Genomic DNA, 13,237 nt, shown 5'->3' on the forward strand with positions numbered 1-13,237 from the left:
TCGACTCTCAGCACCGCGCCGTCCCCCGTATCCCCTCCGAAGCCTTTAAAAAGGCTCTTCGCGAATCAGGGGGGGCGCTTAAGGTGCCCACCGAGTCTTCAGTCCGCAGGCATCCGCGCCTGCGGTTTTTAAGGGTCCCCGTGTCGCCGGCACGGCAAAGACCCATCCACCGCTGAGCCGATTTTTCCTTGCAAGTTGGGGATTGCATTGATTCCTGCAAATCCTTCGATTGCCTACTTTCCCCACCACAGAACACTGTTACTCCTGCTTCCTCCTGCCCATGATATCTGAGCCACAGATTCTCACAGGTATGTGGACATACTTAACATGCAAGGGTGGCAGGAGAGCCACTGCTCAGTGGGATAATTAGCAAGCATTTTGTACACTGACATGAACATAATCATAGGGATCCCAAGTGGCAGGCTAGGAAAGAATGAGTTCTGGAGATTACAGTGCCTGATCGCCTTAGTAGCTTAAGGACTAACACTAGGCTGTTGAATGTCCCTTCAAAGACCCTGCGGATGTTTGGCCCAAATCAACAGTAAACTTCAGATTTTCATTGGGAAACTAATGGAACAAAAGAATAACCTCTCATATCCTGCCATAGAAATCCCAGTTCAATGTATGTTAGAGAGGTATACATAGAGTTTTGTATCCAAAATCTGAGGCTGAGTGGTTTGCATGCAGAAGATTCCAGATTCGGTCTCTGCCGGGTAGGGCTAATTCATATCCTGTAAAATGTTCATATCCGCTAGTTATTGTTCCAATTATTCATGGGGAGGTTTCTATTTTCTCAGTCCAGATACTTCAACAATCTCCTGTGTGTTCAGGAAATGAACCTATTACAAAGAAAGAAGAAAAGAAAACACTTATCAAAGTCTCCAGAGACATATACACTTTATGCTTGCAGGTGTTTTGAGGGCTCTTGTTCATCTGCAGAGCTTTGACTTAGTGTGCAGAAAGGATTCACTCAGTGGCAGCTCCAGGTAGAGACAGGATTGATTCCGGCATATATATATATATATATATATATATATATATAGTTTTGAACGTATGCATGGCTTTAAAATGGATGTGTGTATGGTTGGGCTGGATACCAACACAGACTGAAGGAGAGATGAATATAAAGGAGTCCAGAAGCTTCACCATAAAGGCTGCCTTTGAGGAGCAGCATGAAGGAAAAGAAATATGTGTGGACACCAAAGAGGGGGGGAGCAAGAAGAAAGGATGTGATGTGTTAGTGCTGGTGCAAGACATTTTACTGCCTGAAGCAGAGGTGCAAATGTACTCCCAAAGTCTTTCTGCACCTTTTCCAGCCTTCATCCTTCCCATTCACCCCAATTCTGCCATGAGAAGGGCTTCCTTACCTTCCTGCACTCTCTCCTGCCATGCATGGAATTTGTGTAGCTTGCATCTGGGAGGAAAGAGGCTTGAGAAATATCAAGCATCCTACTTTTATCCAAACAGAACTCTCTGCTTACAAGTGGGTGTGAGATTCAAAGTGAGATTCCAAGCTTCCTACTTTTATAGAAAGAGGACTCTCCGATCAAGAGTGGGAGTAGTTTGGCTATAGGTATTCCCTTCTCGAGGTTTCCCATAAAAAATGAGTTCTTCCTGCTGGAAAAAGGTTCTGTATCCCCTCTGTACCATTATCCTGCTCTTTCCAGCCCATTTGCTGGGCTTTCTTTCCCTGACTGTATTGGAAATCTCCTGCGTGGGGAGCAAAGTGCTTCTCAGTGGTTATAACTTACTTGGAGGCTTTTGAAGAGTAATGGAGCCTTTCAAAGCACTTTTGTATATTTTACAAATGGAGCTGTTAGTGTACATATTCACAATCCCCTAAAGACTATATTGACAGTGTCACATGACACTGGCAAACTGATTAAGCATAAATGAAGGCAAGCAGGCACATTCCAGCACATCTTGTCATGCGCTCTTAAATGCATTGAATGCTTCCTCAAGACTCGAGAGTTGCATTGGTGTCTGCAAACCTTCCAGCACAGGATTACTTATTTTGTTTATCTTTCTCTCTCTATCTCAATATCTGATCCAACATTAGTCGCAGGTAAGCGAAAAGCTCATTAGAAATTCTTCACTTGCAAGAGCAGAAAGACGAGTAATTGGTGTGGCAGAATTAAGCATCGATTGATGATGATGATGATTGACAAGCAAAGCTTCAACCCCTGGGGTTAAAAGGTAAAAAGATAACACAGCTGTGAAAGATTCTGTATGAGGTCTTAGGAACAGAAAAGTATAAGAAGCTGCCTCCTAAAATTCAGTCCATTTATTTATTTATACCCACCTTTCCTCCAATGTGTTCAAGGTGGTATACATGGTTCGTCTTGCTCCTCTTTTTATCCTCACAACAAAGCTGTGAGGTAGGTCAGGCTGAGGAACTCTGGTTTGAAGTTATCCAGTGAGTTTTATGTCTGTGTGGGAATTTGATGGCTGGTCTCCCAGATCTTACTCCAAAATTGGAATCACAATGTCACATTGGCTCTTCCAACATCCCCAGTATTGCTTTACATTGTTGAATTGCTGGGGGTGGACTAGATGATCCTTTGGTCCCTTCCAACTCTAAGATTCAATGGTTGTGTGACTCTGGATGACAGCACTTCTCAAGGGTTTCAGACAAGGGTCTGCACTAATGGTTGATGCCAGGGATGGAACCCTTCTGCACAGGAGGCAGATGTTGCACCACAGAGCTATGTTCCTTGCCCTGGGAAGCATTTTTTACTTTGGGGAATATGGGAACCCTATCATAGAGACTCTCTGAAACCCCAAATATATTCAGGTAGCTGCAAGCCCCACTGGCCCCTTTACCTGGCAATTAAAGAGCAAGTCATTTCACCTTAACCACCCACTCCAAAATAGCTATAAAAGCATGAAAGACTAATTTGAAAAACTTTAGCTCTGTATTTCCTTATTTCTGTTAATAAAGACTAATTCTACCATTATCTAAATTCTTCCAGCAGGAAAACACCGGACAAAGTATAAAAGAAAAATCACATAGATCAATTACACCCTCCCATCACTGTCTCTAATGAATGCTGGAGAGGAATATTACGAAACAGACAATGGAACTGTTCTCTCTAACAATAGCTACATTGATTCAGGATTGACATTAGAACAGTATATATTGAATATCAGCTACTTTTTATTCTGCATTTTGGGACTTTGGTGGAATGGGACTGTCATCTGGCTGCTTGGCTTCTGCATTAAGAGGACTCCTTTGACCACTTACATCCTGAACCTCTCCATAGCTGACTTTGGTTTACTCACCGTTGTGTTTATTCATATAATATGTCTGATAGTGGTAGCAGACCTCTCCACTTACCTTGCAGATTACATGCTTTTCTTGATTTTCCTACTTATGTACACCACTGGTCAACTTCTACTGACAGCCATCAGCATTGATAGGTGTGTGGCTGTCCTTTTCCCACTTTGGCATCGATGCCACCGACCACCAAATATGTCCAAATATGTTTGTGCCTCAATTTGGGTACTTTCTTCTATTTCCCCTGCAATTCACTTCACTCTCTTTCTGGCTGATTTAAATGTGTCTACCATAGTGGTCATTCATCTTATTGTGAATGGCTTCCTCTGCCTCCCCCTCATGACTGTCGCCACTCTGATCCTTTTTGTCAGGGTCTGCTTTAAATCACACCAGAGGAGGAGGGGGAAACTTCTAATTATTGTCCTGCTTGCTCTCTTCTTCTTCATCATTTTTTCTTTTCCACTCAATGCCGTTGCCATCACTTTTTATTTTCTTCATTCAGTATCTCCTTTTTTCTTTCAATATATCTATCTACTCACCTGTCTGAATAGCTGTATTAACCCTTTGATTTATTTCCTGGTTGGAAGACAGAAAAGAGGCAGGTGTAGGCCGAGCATGAAAGCCATATTCCAGAATATTTTCAAAGAGGATGAAAACCCTGCAGAGGCAGGGGAGATCTCTTTGGAAACTCAGTTATGATGGCTCAAAAATATTGCCAAAATATGTTTTTATCATTGTGATTCCGAGGACACAATCTAGTTCCAAGTTTACAAACTTTCTGTCTGTAACCTGGTTGACCTGTGCTCAGTGCTGACTGTTGATTTCAGAGTGTGCATAGAATCTCAGTCTTGAACAGATGGATGGACTTGATGAACTTATTATTATTATTATTATTTTATAAATCTAGATAGTATACGACTATGAAGGAAGCCTGGGTCCATTCATGGGAAGAGCATTTAATGCATTCAGGGAGCTCTGAGCTTGCAGTTGGAGCTGCTGGAGAAAGATGTAGGCTGAGGTGGGAAGGTAGATTTGGCTGGCAGAATGGAACTTTTACACACACTTTGAGTGCCTTATGCAACAGCATTATTTTTTTTCAGTTCAGAAGCTCCCTAGATCCTATATTACAACCACTTTTGTCCCTGCCTGAACAGCTCTGTTAACGCTTTCATGTATTTCCCTGTTGGAAGACACAGGAGATTATAAATGGTGTTTGTGATTTTAAAGAGTGGCAAAAAGTACTTACAGTATATATCAGGCAAGGAAAGAAACCAAGAATAACATTTAAATTAATTACAGATACCAAAAGAGAGGAGGTTTCTCTCTACCAGATTTGAAATAGTATTATGAAGCTTCTTGCCTTTGTTGCTTAAGGAATTGGATATTGTTAAAAAATATAGATTTATTAGATTTGTAAGGTTTTGATAATAGATTTGGGTGGCACGCAAATTTATGGTAAGAAAAGGTAAAAGTCCATGAAGGTTTTCTAAACCATTCTGAAATCAATATATGAGGTGTGGAATACATATAAGACTTAATAGAATGTAAAACACCCTGGTGGCTGTTGCCGTTAGAGGCAACAACTATAAAAAGGTTAAATATGGGGAAAGGTTGGGCTGCCTATGGAGATTTGGTGATAGAGATGGATAACTAGTGGAAATTAATATCTTATGAGGATATAAAAACATTGATAAATGATTGACAGCATTATCATGAAATAAATGAAGTGTTTAATGAAGACCACAAGAAAAATGTATGTGAATATATAAGATCTAGGTTTGAATTGGATTTATTAAGTTATAAAGTAAAAATGTTGTCAAAAATGTATAAGTTACTTTTGGAATGGCATACGAAAGATGAAAAAGCTAAATCTGTAATGATACATTGGGCAAAAGATATTGGGCATAACATACTTTTAGAAGATTGGGAAAGATTGTGAAAAGATGAAATAAATTTTACTGCATGTAGTTTGCTCAAAGAAAATTAGAGAAAATTGACAGATTAGAGAACTGGGCCAAAACAAACAAAATGAATTTTAACAGGGAGAAATGTAAAGTATTGCACTTGGGCAAAAGAAATGAGAGGCACAAATACAAGATGGGTGACACCTGGCTTGAGAGCAGCACATGTGAAAAGGATCTAGGAGTCTTGGTTGACCACAAACATGACATGAGCCAACAGTGTGACGCGGCAGCTAAAAAAGCCAATGCAATTCTGGGCTGCATCAATAGAAGTATAGCATCTAGATCAAGGGAAGTAATAGTGCCACTGTATTCTGCTCTGGTCAGACCTCACCTGGAGTACTGTGTCCAGTTCTGGGCACCACAATTCAAGAAGGACACTGACAAACTGGAACGTGTCCAGAGGAGGGCAACCAAAATGGTCAAAGGCCTGGAAACGATGCCTTATGAGGAACGGCTAAGGGAGCTGGGCATGTTTAGCCTGGAGAAGAGGAGGTTAAGATGTGATATGATAGCCATGTTCAAATATATAAAAGGATGTCGAAAAGAGGAGGGAGAAAGGTTGTTTTCTGCTGCTCCAGAGAAGCGGACACGGAGCAATGGATCCAAACTACAAGAAAGAAGATTCCACCTAAACATTAGGAAGAACTTCCTGACAGTAAGAGCTGTTCGACAGTGGAATTTGCTGCCAAGGAGTGTGGTGGAGTCTCCTACTTTGGAGGTCTTTAAGCAGAGGCTTGACAACCATATGTCAGGAGTGCTCTGATGGTGTTTCCTGCTTGGCAGGGGGTTGGACTCGATGGCCCTTGTGGTCTCTTCCAACTCTATGATTCTATGATTCTATGAGTCTATGAAAATGTAATGAAAATGATGTATAGATGGTATTTAATGCCAGTTAAACTAGCAAAAATGTATAGAACAAATAACCAATGTTGGAAAAGTAAAGAAAAAGATGGTCTTTTATCATATGTGGTGGGTGTGTAAGGAGGTGAAGGCTTTCTGGGAAATGATGTATAATGAAATTTTTAAAATGTTGAAATATACATTTATTTAAAAAAAAACCAGAAGCCTTCTTATTAGGTATTGTAGGTAGAGAAATACATAAGCAAGATAAAACATTGTTTTTAAATGCAACAATTGCAGCAAGAATATTATTAGCCCAAAGATGGAAACAAGAAGAGATACCTACGAAAGAAGAGGCAGTTTTCAAAGGGGAAATGGTGAATTAAAACAACAGTGAACATTTGAGTAAAGCAGGGATGGAGGGAACTGAGAGGGGGGAAATGGCAATTTCAAATAAAGCAGTGGTTTGAATTAAATACTTTCAAGCAATGGTATATTTGAGGATGCTGCATCCTTGGGGGAATCTGATATGAGGAAAGTGGAGGTTTTAAGAAATGGCAGAGTTTTGAGTAGTTAGCAGGGGGTGACATGTGGAAGTGGGGGACAATCTACAGGAAATCGCCACTTTCCAGAAGAAACTTCTCATCTCTTATGTTACTGTATCCATTGGCTGCAATATTCCCTGTGTTTTTGTATATAGATTACAGTGGTATCTCGAGTTACATACGCTTCAGGTTACATATGCTTCAGGTTACAGATTCCATTAACTGATAAATAGTACCTCGGGTTAAGAACTTTGCTTCAGGATGAGAACAGAAATTGTCCTCAGGCGGTGCTGCAGCAGCAGGAGGCCCCATTAGCTAAAGTGCTGCTTCAGGTTAAGAACAGTTTCAGGTTAAGAACGGACCTCCGGAACCAATTAAGTACTTAACCCGAGGTACCACTCTATTATCTTAATCAAGTTGAGCATGGAAAGATAGAAGCATACTATGCTATTAATTAATCAATAAATGAATGTCACAGAGTTGTTAACTGCTTCCCGCTCCCCAATGACTAGGAAACCACCTTTTATCAAGAGTACTTTCTGAAACAGTGAGACTTAAGACAACAACCTCCTCCTAATTTTGCTGGTGGCTATTTTGATCACCAGTAAAGAAACAGTTTCTTCTTTGGTGTTGGCAAACTGATTAAGTGCAGAAGAACAGGATAATTTACAGGCCATTTGAATTCAGCTTGGTCAGATTTACAAGTTCTCCTTGTGACTTGGGGATTGCATTGATGCCTGCAAATCCTTCGATTGCCAACTTTCCCCAACACAGAACACTCTTACTCCTCCTTCCTCCTGCCATTCATGATATCTGAGCCACAGATTCTCACAGGTATGTGGACAGACATAACATGCAAGGGTGGCAGGAGAGCCACTGCTCAGTGGGATAATTAGCAAGCATTTTGTACACTGACATGAACATAATCATAGGGATCCCAAGTGGCAGCCTAGGAAAGAATGAGTTCTGGAGATCTCAGTGCCTGATAGCCTTAGTAGCTTAAGGTCTAACACTAGGATGATGAATATCCCTTCAAAGACCCTGCGGATGTTTGGCCCGAAACAACAGTAAACAGCAGGTTTTCATTGGGGAAGCAATGGAACAAAAGAATAACCTCTCATATCCTTGCATAGAAATCACAGTTCAATGTATGTTATAGAGTTATATAGAGAGTTTTGTATCCAAAATCTGAGGCTGAGTGGTTTGCATGCAGAAGATTACAGACTCAGTTTCTGCCGGGTAGGGCTAATTCATATCCTGTAAAACTGTTCATATCTACTAGTTGGTGTTCCAATTAGTCATGGGCAGGTTTCTATTTTCTGAACATAGATACTTCAGCAATCTCTTGTGTGTTCAGGAAATGAACTTATCACACAAACACACAAACACAATTTTAGAAAAAGAAAAAAGACAACACTTATCCAAGTCTCCAGAGACATATGCACTTTATGCTTGCAGGTGTTTTGAGGGCTCTTGTTCATCTGCAGAGCTTTGACTTAGTGTGCAGAAAGGATTCACTCAGTGGCAGCTCCAGGTAGGGACAGGATTGATTCCTGCCTATATCCCTGCTGGTCAGGGATGAAGAAAATGGAGTCCAGAAGCTTCACCATAAAGGTTGCCTTTGAGGAGGAGCATGAAGGAAAAGAAATGTGAGGACACCAAAGAGAAGGAGGAAAAAAACAAGAAGAAAGGATGTGATGTGTTAGAGCTGGTGCAAGACATTTTGCTGCCTGATGCAGAGGAACAAATGTCACTCTTAAAGTCTTGCTGCCCCTTTTCCAGCCTTCATCCTTCCCATTCACCCCAATTCTGCCATGAGAAGGGCATTCCTTATGTTCCTGCACTCTCTCCTGCCATGCATAGAATTTGTGTAGCTTGCATCTGGGAGTAAAGAGGCTTGAGAGATTCCAAGCATCCTACTTTTATGCAAACAGAACTCTCTGCTTAGAAGCTGGAGTAGATTGGCTGTATGTATCCCCTTCTAAGAGGTTTCCCTGAAAAGAATGAGTTCGTCTTGCTGGGAAAAGGTTCTGTATCCCTACTGTACCATCATCCTGCTCTTTCCAGCCCATTTGCTGGACTTTCTTTCCCCGGGTGTATTGGAAATCTCCTGTGTTGGGAGCAAAGTGCTTCTCAGTGCTTAAAACTTACTTGCAGGCTTTTCAGTTGTAATGGAGCCTTCAAAGCACTTTTGTATATTTTACAAATGGAGCTGTTAGTGTGCATGATCACAATCCTCTAAAGACTATATTGACAACCCAGTGACAATTGTTTTTCTCCTGTCACATGACACTGGCAAACTGATTAAGCATAAATGAAGGCAAACAAGCATATTCCAGCACATCTTGTCATGAGCTTTTAAATGCAATGAATGTTTTCTCAAGACTTGGGAGCTGCATTGCTGTCTGCAAATCTTCAAGCACAGGATTACTTACTTCTGGTTCTCTCTCTATCACATTATCTGATCCAAAGTTAGTCACAGGTAAGCGAAAGGCTCAAGTTAGAAATTCTTCACTTGCAGGAGTAAAAAGACGAGTTATTGGTGTGGCAGAATTAAGCATTGATAATGATGATGATTGACAAGCACAGCTTCGATCCCTGGGGTTAAAAAATTAAAAGATAACCCAGCTGTGAAAGGTTCTGTATGAATTTTATGGAACAAAAAAGTATAGGAAGCTGCCTCCTAAATTTAGTCCATCTATTTATTTATACCCAGCTTTCCTCCAAGGCATTCAAGGTGGTATACATAGTTCGTCTTGCTCCTCTTTTTATCCTCACAACAAACCTGTTAGGTCGGTTAGGATGAGGAACTCTGGTTTGAGGTTATCCAGTGAGTTTTATGTCTGTGTGGGAATTTGAACGCTGGTCTCCCAGATCTTACTCCAAAGTTGGAATCACAATGCCACATTGGCTCTTTCCAACTTGCCCAGTATTGCTTTACATTGTTGCATTGCAGGGGTTGGACTAGATGACCCTTAGGTCCCTTCCAACTCTAAGATTCTATGGTTGTGTGACTCTGGATGACAGCACTTCTCAAGGGTTTCAGACAAGGGTGTCAGGGATGGAACCCTTCAACACAGGAGGCAGATGTTGCACCACAGAGCTATGTTCCTTGCCCTCGGGAGCATTTTTACTTTGGGGAATATGGGAACCCTATCATAGAGACTCTCTGAAACCCCAAATATATTCGGGTAGCTGCAAGCCCCACTGGCCCCTTTACATGGCAATTAAAGAGCAAGTCATGTCACCTTAACCACCCACTCCAAAATAGCTACAAAGTATGAAAGACTAATCTCCAAAGCTTTAGCTTGTTTATTTGCTTATTTCCGTTAGAAAAAGATTAATTCTACTGTTCTCTAAATTCTTCCAGCAGGAAAACAACGGACAAAGTAGAAAAGCAAAGATTGATCACGATGATCAATTACACCCTCCCATCACCGTCCCCAATGAATGCTGGAGAGGAATATTATGGAACGGACAATGGAACTGTTCTCTCTAACAATAGCTACACTGGTAATCATTCAGGATTGACATTAGGACAGTATATGTATATATATATTTGCTTTTTAATCAGCATTTTGGGACTTTGGTGGAATGGGACTGTCATCTGGCTGCTTGGCTTCTGCATTAAGAGGACTCCTTTCACCACTTACATCCTGAACCTCTCCATGGCTGACTTTGGTTTACTGACAGTTAATCTTATTTTGTATATATTGTCCCTGTTAGAAGTATCTGTCCTCAAACACCTTCTAGTATACATTCTTATTCTCATGTTCCTATTCTACGGCACGGGTCAATTTCTGCTGACAGCCATCAGCATTGATAGGTGTGTGGCTGTCCTTTTCCCACTTTGGCATCGATGCCACCGACCACCAAATATGTCCACCGCTGTTCGTGCCTCAATATGGGTACTTTCTTCTATTTTCCCTGCAATTGACTTCACTCTCCTTCTGGCTGATTTAAATGTTTCTAACATACTGGGCATTCATCTTATTGTGAATGGCTTCCTCTGCCTCCCACTCATGACTGTCACCACTCTGATCCTTTTTGTCAGAGTCTGCTTTAAATCACACCAGAGGAGGAGGGGGAAACTTCTAATTATTGTCCTGTTTGCTCTCTTCTTCATCATCATTTTTTCTTTTCCACTCAATGCCGTTTTCATCACTGTTTATGTTCTTGATTCAGAACCTCCTTCTTTCTTAGAATATGCCTCCATACTCACCTGTGTGAATAGCTGTATTAACCCTCTGATTTATTTCCTGGTTGGAAGACAGAAGGGAGGCAGGTGTAGGCAGAGCATGAAAGCCACATTCCAGAATGTTTTCAAAGAGGATGAAAACCCTACAGAGCAAATGGAGATGTCTTTGGAAACTTAGTTATGATGGCTCAAAAATATTTCCAAATGATGTCTTTATCATTGTGATTCCGATGACACAATCTAGTTCCCAATTTACAAACTTGTGCTCAATGCTGGCTATTGACTTCAGAGTGTGCATAGAATTTCAGTCTTGAACAGATGGATGGACTTGATGAACTTCTTATTATTCTTATTATTTTATAAATCTAGATAGTATACGACTATGAAGGAAGCCTGGGTCCATTGTATTCATACATTCATTTAATGTATTCAGGGAGCTCTGAGCTTGCAGTTGGAGCTGCTGGGGAAAGATGTAGGCTGGGGTGGGAAAGTAGATTTGGCTGGCAGAAGGGAACTTTTACACACACTTTGAGTGCCTTATGCAACAGCATTTTTGTTTTCAGTTCAGAACCTCCCAAGATCCTATATTATGAAAACTTTTGTGAGTGCCTGAACAGCTGTGTTAACCCTTTGATTTATTTCCCTGTTGGAAGACATAGGAGATTATAAAAGGTGTTCATGATTTTTGAAGAGTGGCAAAAATTAATTACATTTATCTGGCAAGGAAAGAAACCAAGAATAAAATTTAAATTAATTACAGATACCAAAGAAAGAGGAGGTTTCTCTCTACCAGATTTGAAAGTGTATTACGAAGCTTCTTACCTTTGTTGCTTAAGGGATTGGATATTGTTAAAAAAATACAGATCTATTAGATCTGGAGGGATTTGATAATAGATTTGGGTGGCACACATATTAATGGTATGAGAAGGCAAAAGTCCATAAAGATTTTCTGAACCACATAATTCAAAAATCAATATATGATGTGTTGAATAGATATAAGATTTAATAGAATGTAGAACACCATGGTGACTGTTGTCGTTAGAGGCAACAACTATAAAAAAGTTAAATATGGGGGGAATGGGCCACCTATGGAGATTTGGTGATGGAGATGGATAACCAGTAGAAACTAAAACCTTATGAGGAAATAAAAAAAACCTGGTAAATGATTGGCTGCATTATCATGAAATAAATGAAGTGCTTAAAGAAGACAACAAGAAAAATGCATGTGAATATATAAGATCTACGTTTGAATTGGAATTTCTAAGTAATAAAGTAAAAATGTTGTCAAAAATGTAAAAGTTACTTTTGGAATGGCATACAAAAGATGAAGAAGCTAAATCTGTAATGATATATTGGGGCAAGGATATTGGGCATAACATACTTTTAGAAGATTGGGAAAGATTGGGAAAAGATGAAATAAATTTTACTGCATGCAGTTTGCTGAAATAAAATGTAATGAAAATGATGTACAGTGGTACCTCGGGTTACATATGCTTCAGATTACATACGCTTCAGGTTACAGACTCCGCTAACCCAGAAATAGTACCCCAGGTTAAGAACTTTGCTTCAGGATGAGAACGGAAATCATGCTCCGGTGGCGTGGCGGCAGCAGGAGGCCCCATTAGCTAAAGTGGTGCTTCAGGTTAAGAACAGTTTCAGGTTAAGAACGTACCTCCGGAACGAATTAAGTACTTAACCTGAGGTACCACTGTATAGATGGTATTTAACGCCAGTGAAACTAGAAAAAATGTATGGAACAAATAGCCAATGTTGGAAAAGTAAAGAAAAAGATTGTACCTTTTATCATATGTGGTGGGTGTGTAAGGAGGTGAAGGCCTTCTGGGAAATGATATATAATGAACTTTAAAAAATGTTGAAATGTACATTTAAAAAAACAAACAAACACAAAAACCAGAAGCCTTCTTAATAGGTATTGTAGGTAGAGAAATGCATGAGCAAGATAAAACATTGTTTTTAAATGCAACAGTTGCAGCAAGAATATTATTGGCCCAAAGATGGAAACAAGAAGAGATACCTATGAAAGAAGAGGCAGTTTTCAAAGGGGAAATGGTGACTTAAAACAACAGTGAACATTTGAGTAAAGCAGTGATGGAGGGAACTGAGAGGGGGGAAAGTGGCAATTTTAAATAAAGCAGCAGTTTGAGTTAAATACCTTCAAGCAATGGTATATTTGAGGACACTGCATCCTTGAGGGAATCTGATATGAGGAAAGTGGAGGTTTTAAGAAATGGCAGAGTTTTGAGTCGTTAGCAGGGGGTGACATGTGGCAGTGGGGAAAATCTACAGGAAATCACCACTTTCCAGAAGAAACATCTCATGGCTCTTATGTTACTGTATCCACTGGCTGCAATATTCCCTGTGTTTTTGTACTTTTTGGTACATATATTATTAT

General features: G+C 40.3%; 2 protein-coding genes across 2 annotated transcripts; both read left to right on the forward strand.

The window, feature by feature from the left end:
• Positions 1–201: 201 nt before the first annotated feature.
• On the forward strand, positions 202–11,002 carry LOC309539531 (mas-related G-protein coupled receptor member H-like; the record flags this gene model as incomplete). Its single annotated transcript, XM_082235882.1, has 2 exons — positions 202–308; positions 10,000–11,002. The coding sequence occupies exon 2, from the start codon at positions 10,040–10,042 to the stop codon at positions 11,000–11,002; it is 963 nt and encodes a 320-aa protein (XP_082092008.1). The 5' UTR covers positions 202–308; positions 10,000–10,039.
• On the forward strand, positions 1,118–3,976 carry LOC309539762 (mas-related G-protein coupled receptor member H-like; the record flags this gene model as incomplete). Its single annotated transcript, XM_082236110.1, has 2 exons — positions 1,118–1,276; positions 3,014–3,976. The coding sequence occupies 2 exons, from the start codon at positions 1,118–1,120 to the stop codon at positions 3,974–3,976; spliced, it is 1,122 nt and encodes a 373-aa protein (XP_082092236.1).
• Positions 11,003–13,237: the final 2,235 nt, after the last annotated feature.

This window comes from Podarcis vaucheri, assembly GCF_965113315.1.
Source record: "Podarcis vaucheri genome assembly, chromosome: 8".
NCBI classification, from domain to species: domain Eukaryota; kingdom Metazoa; phylum Chordata; class Lepidosauria; order Squamata; family Lacertidae; genus Podarcis; species Podarcis vaucheri.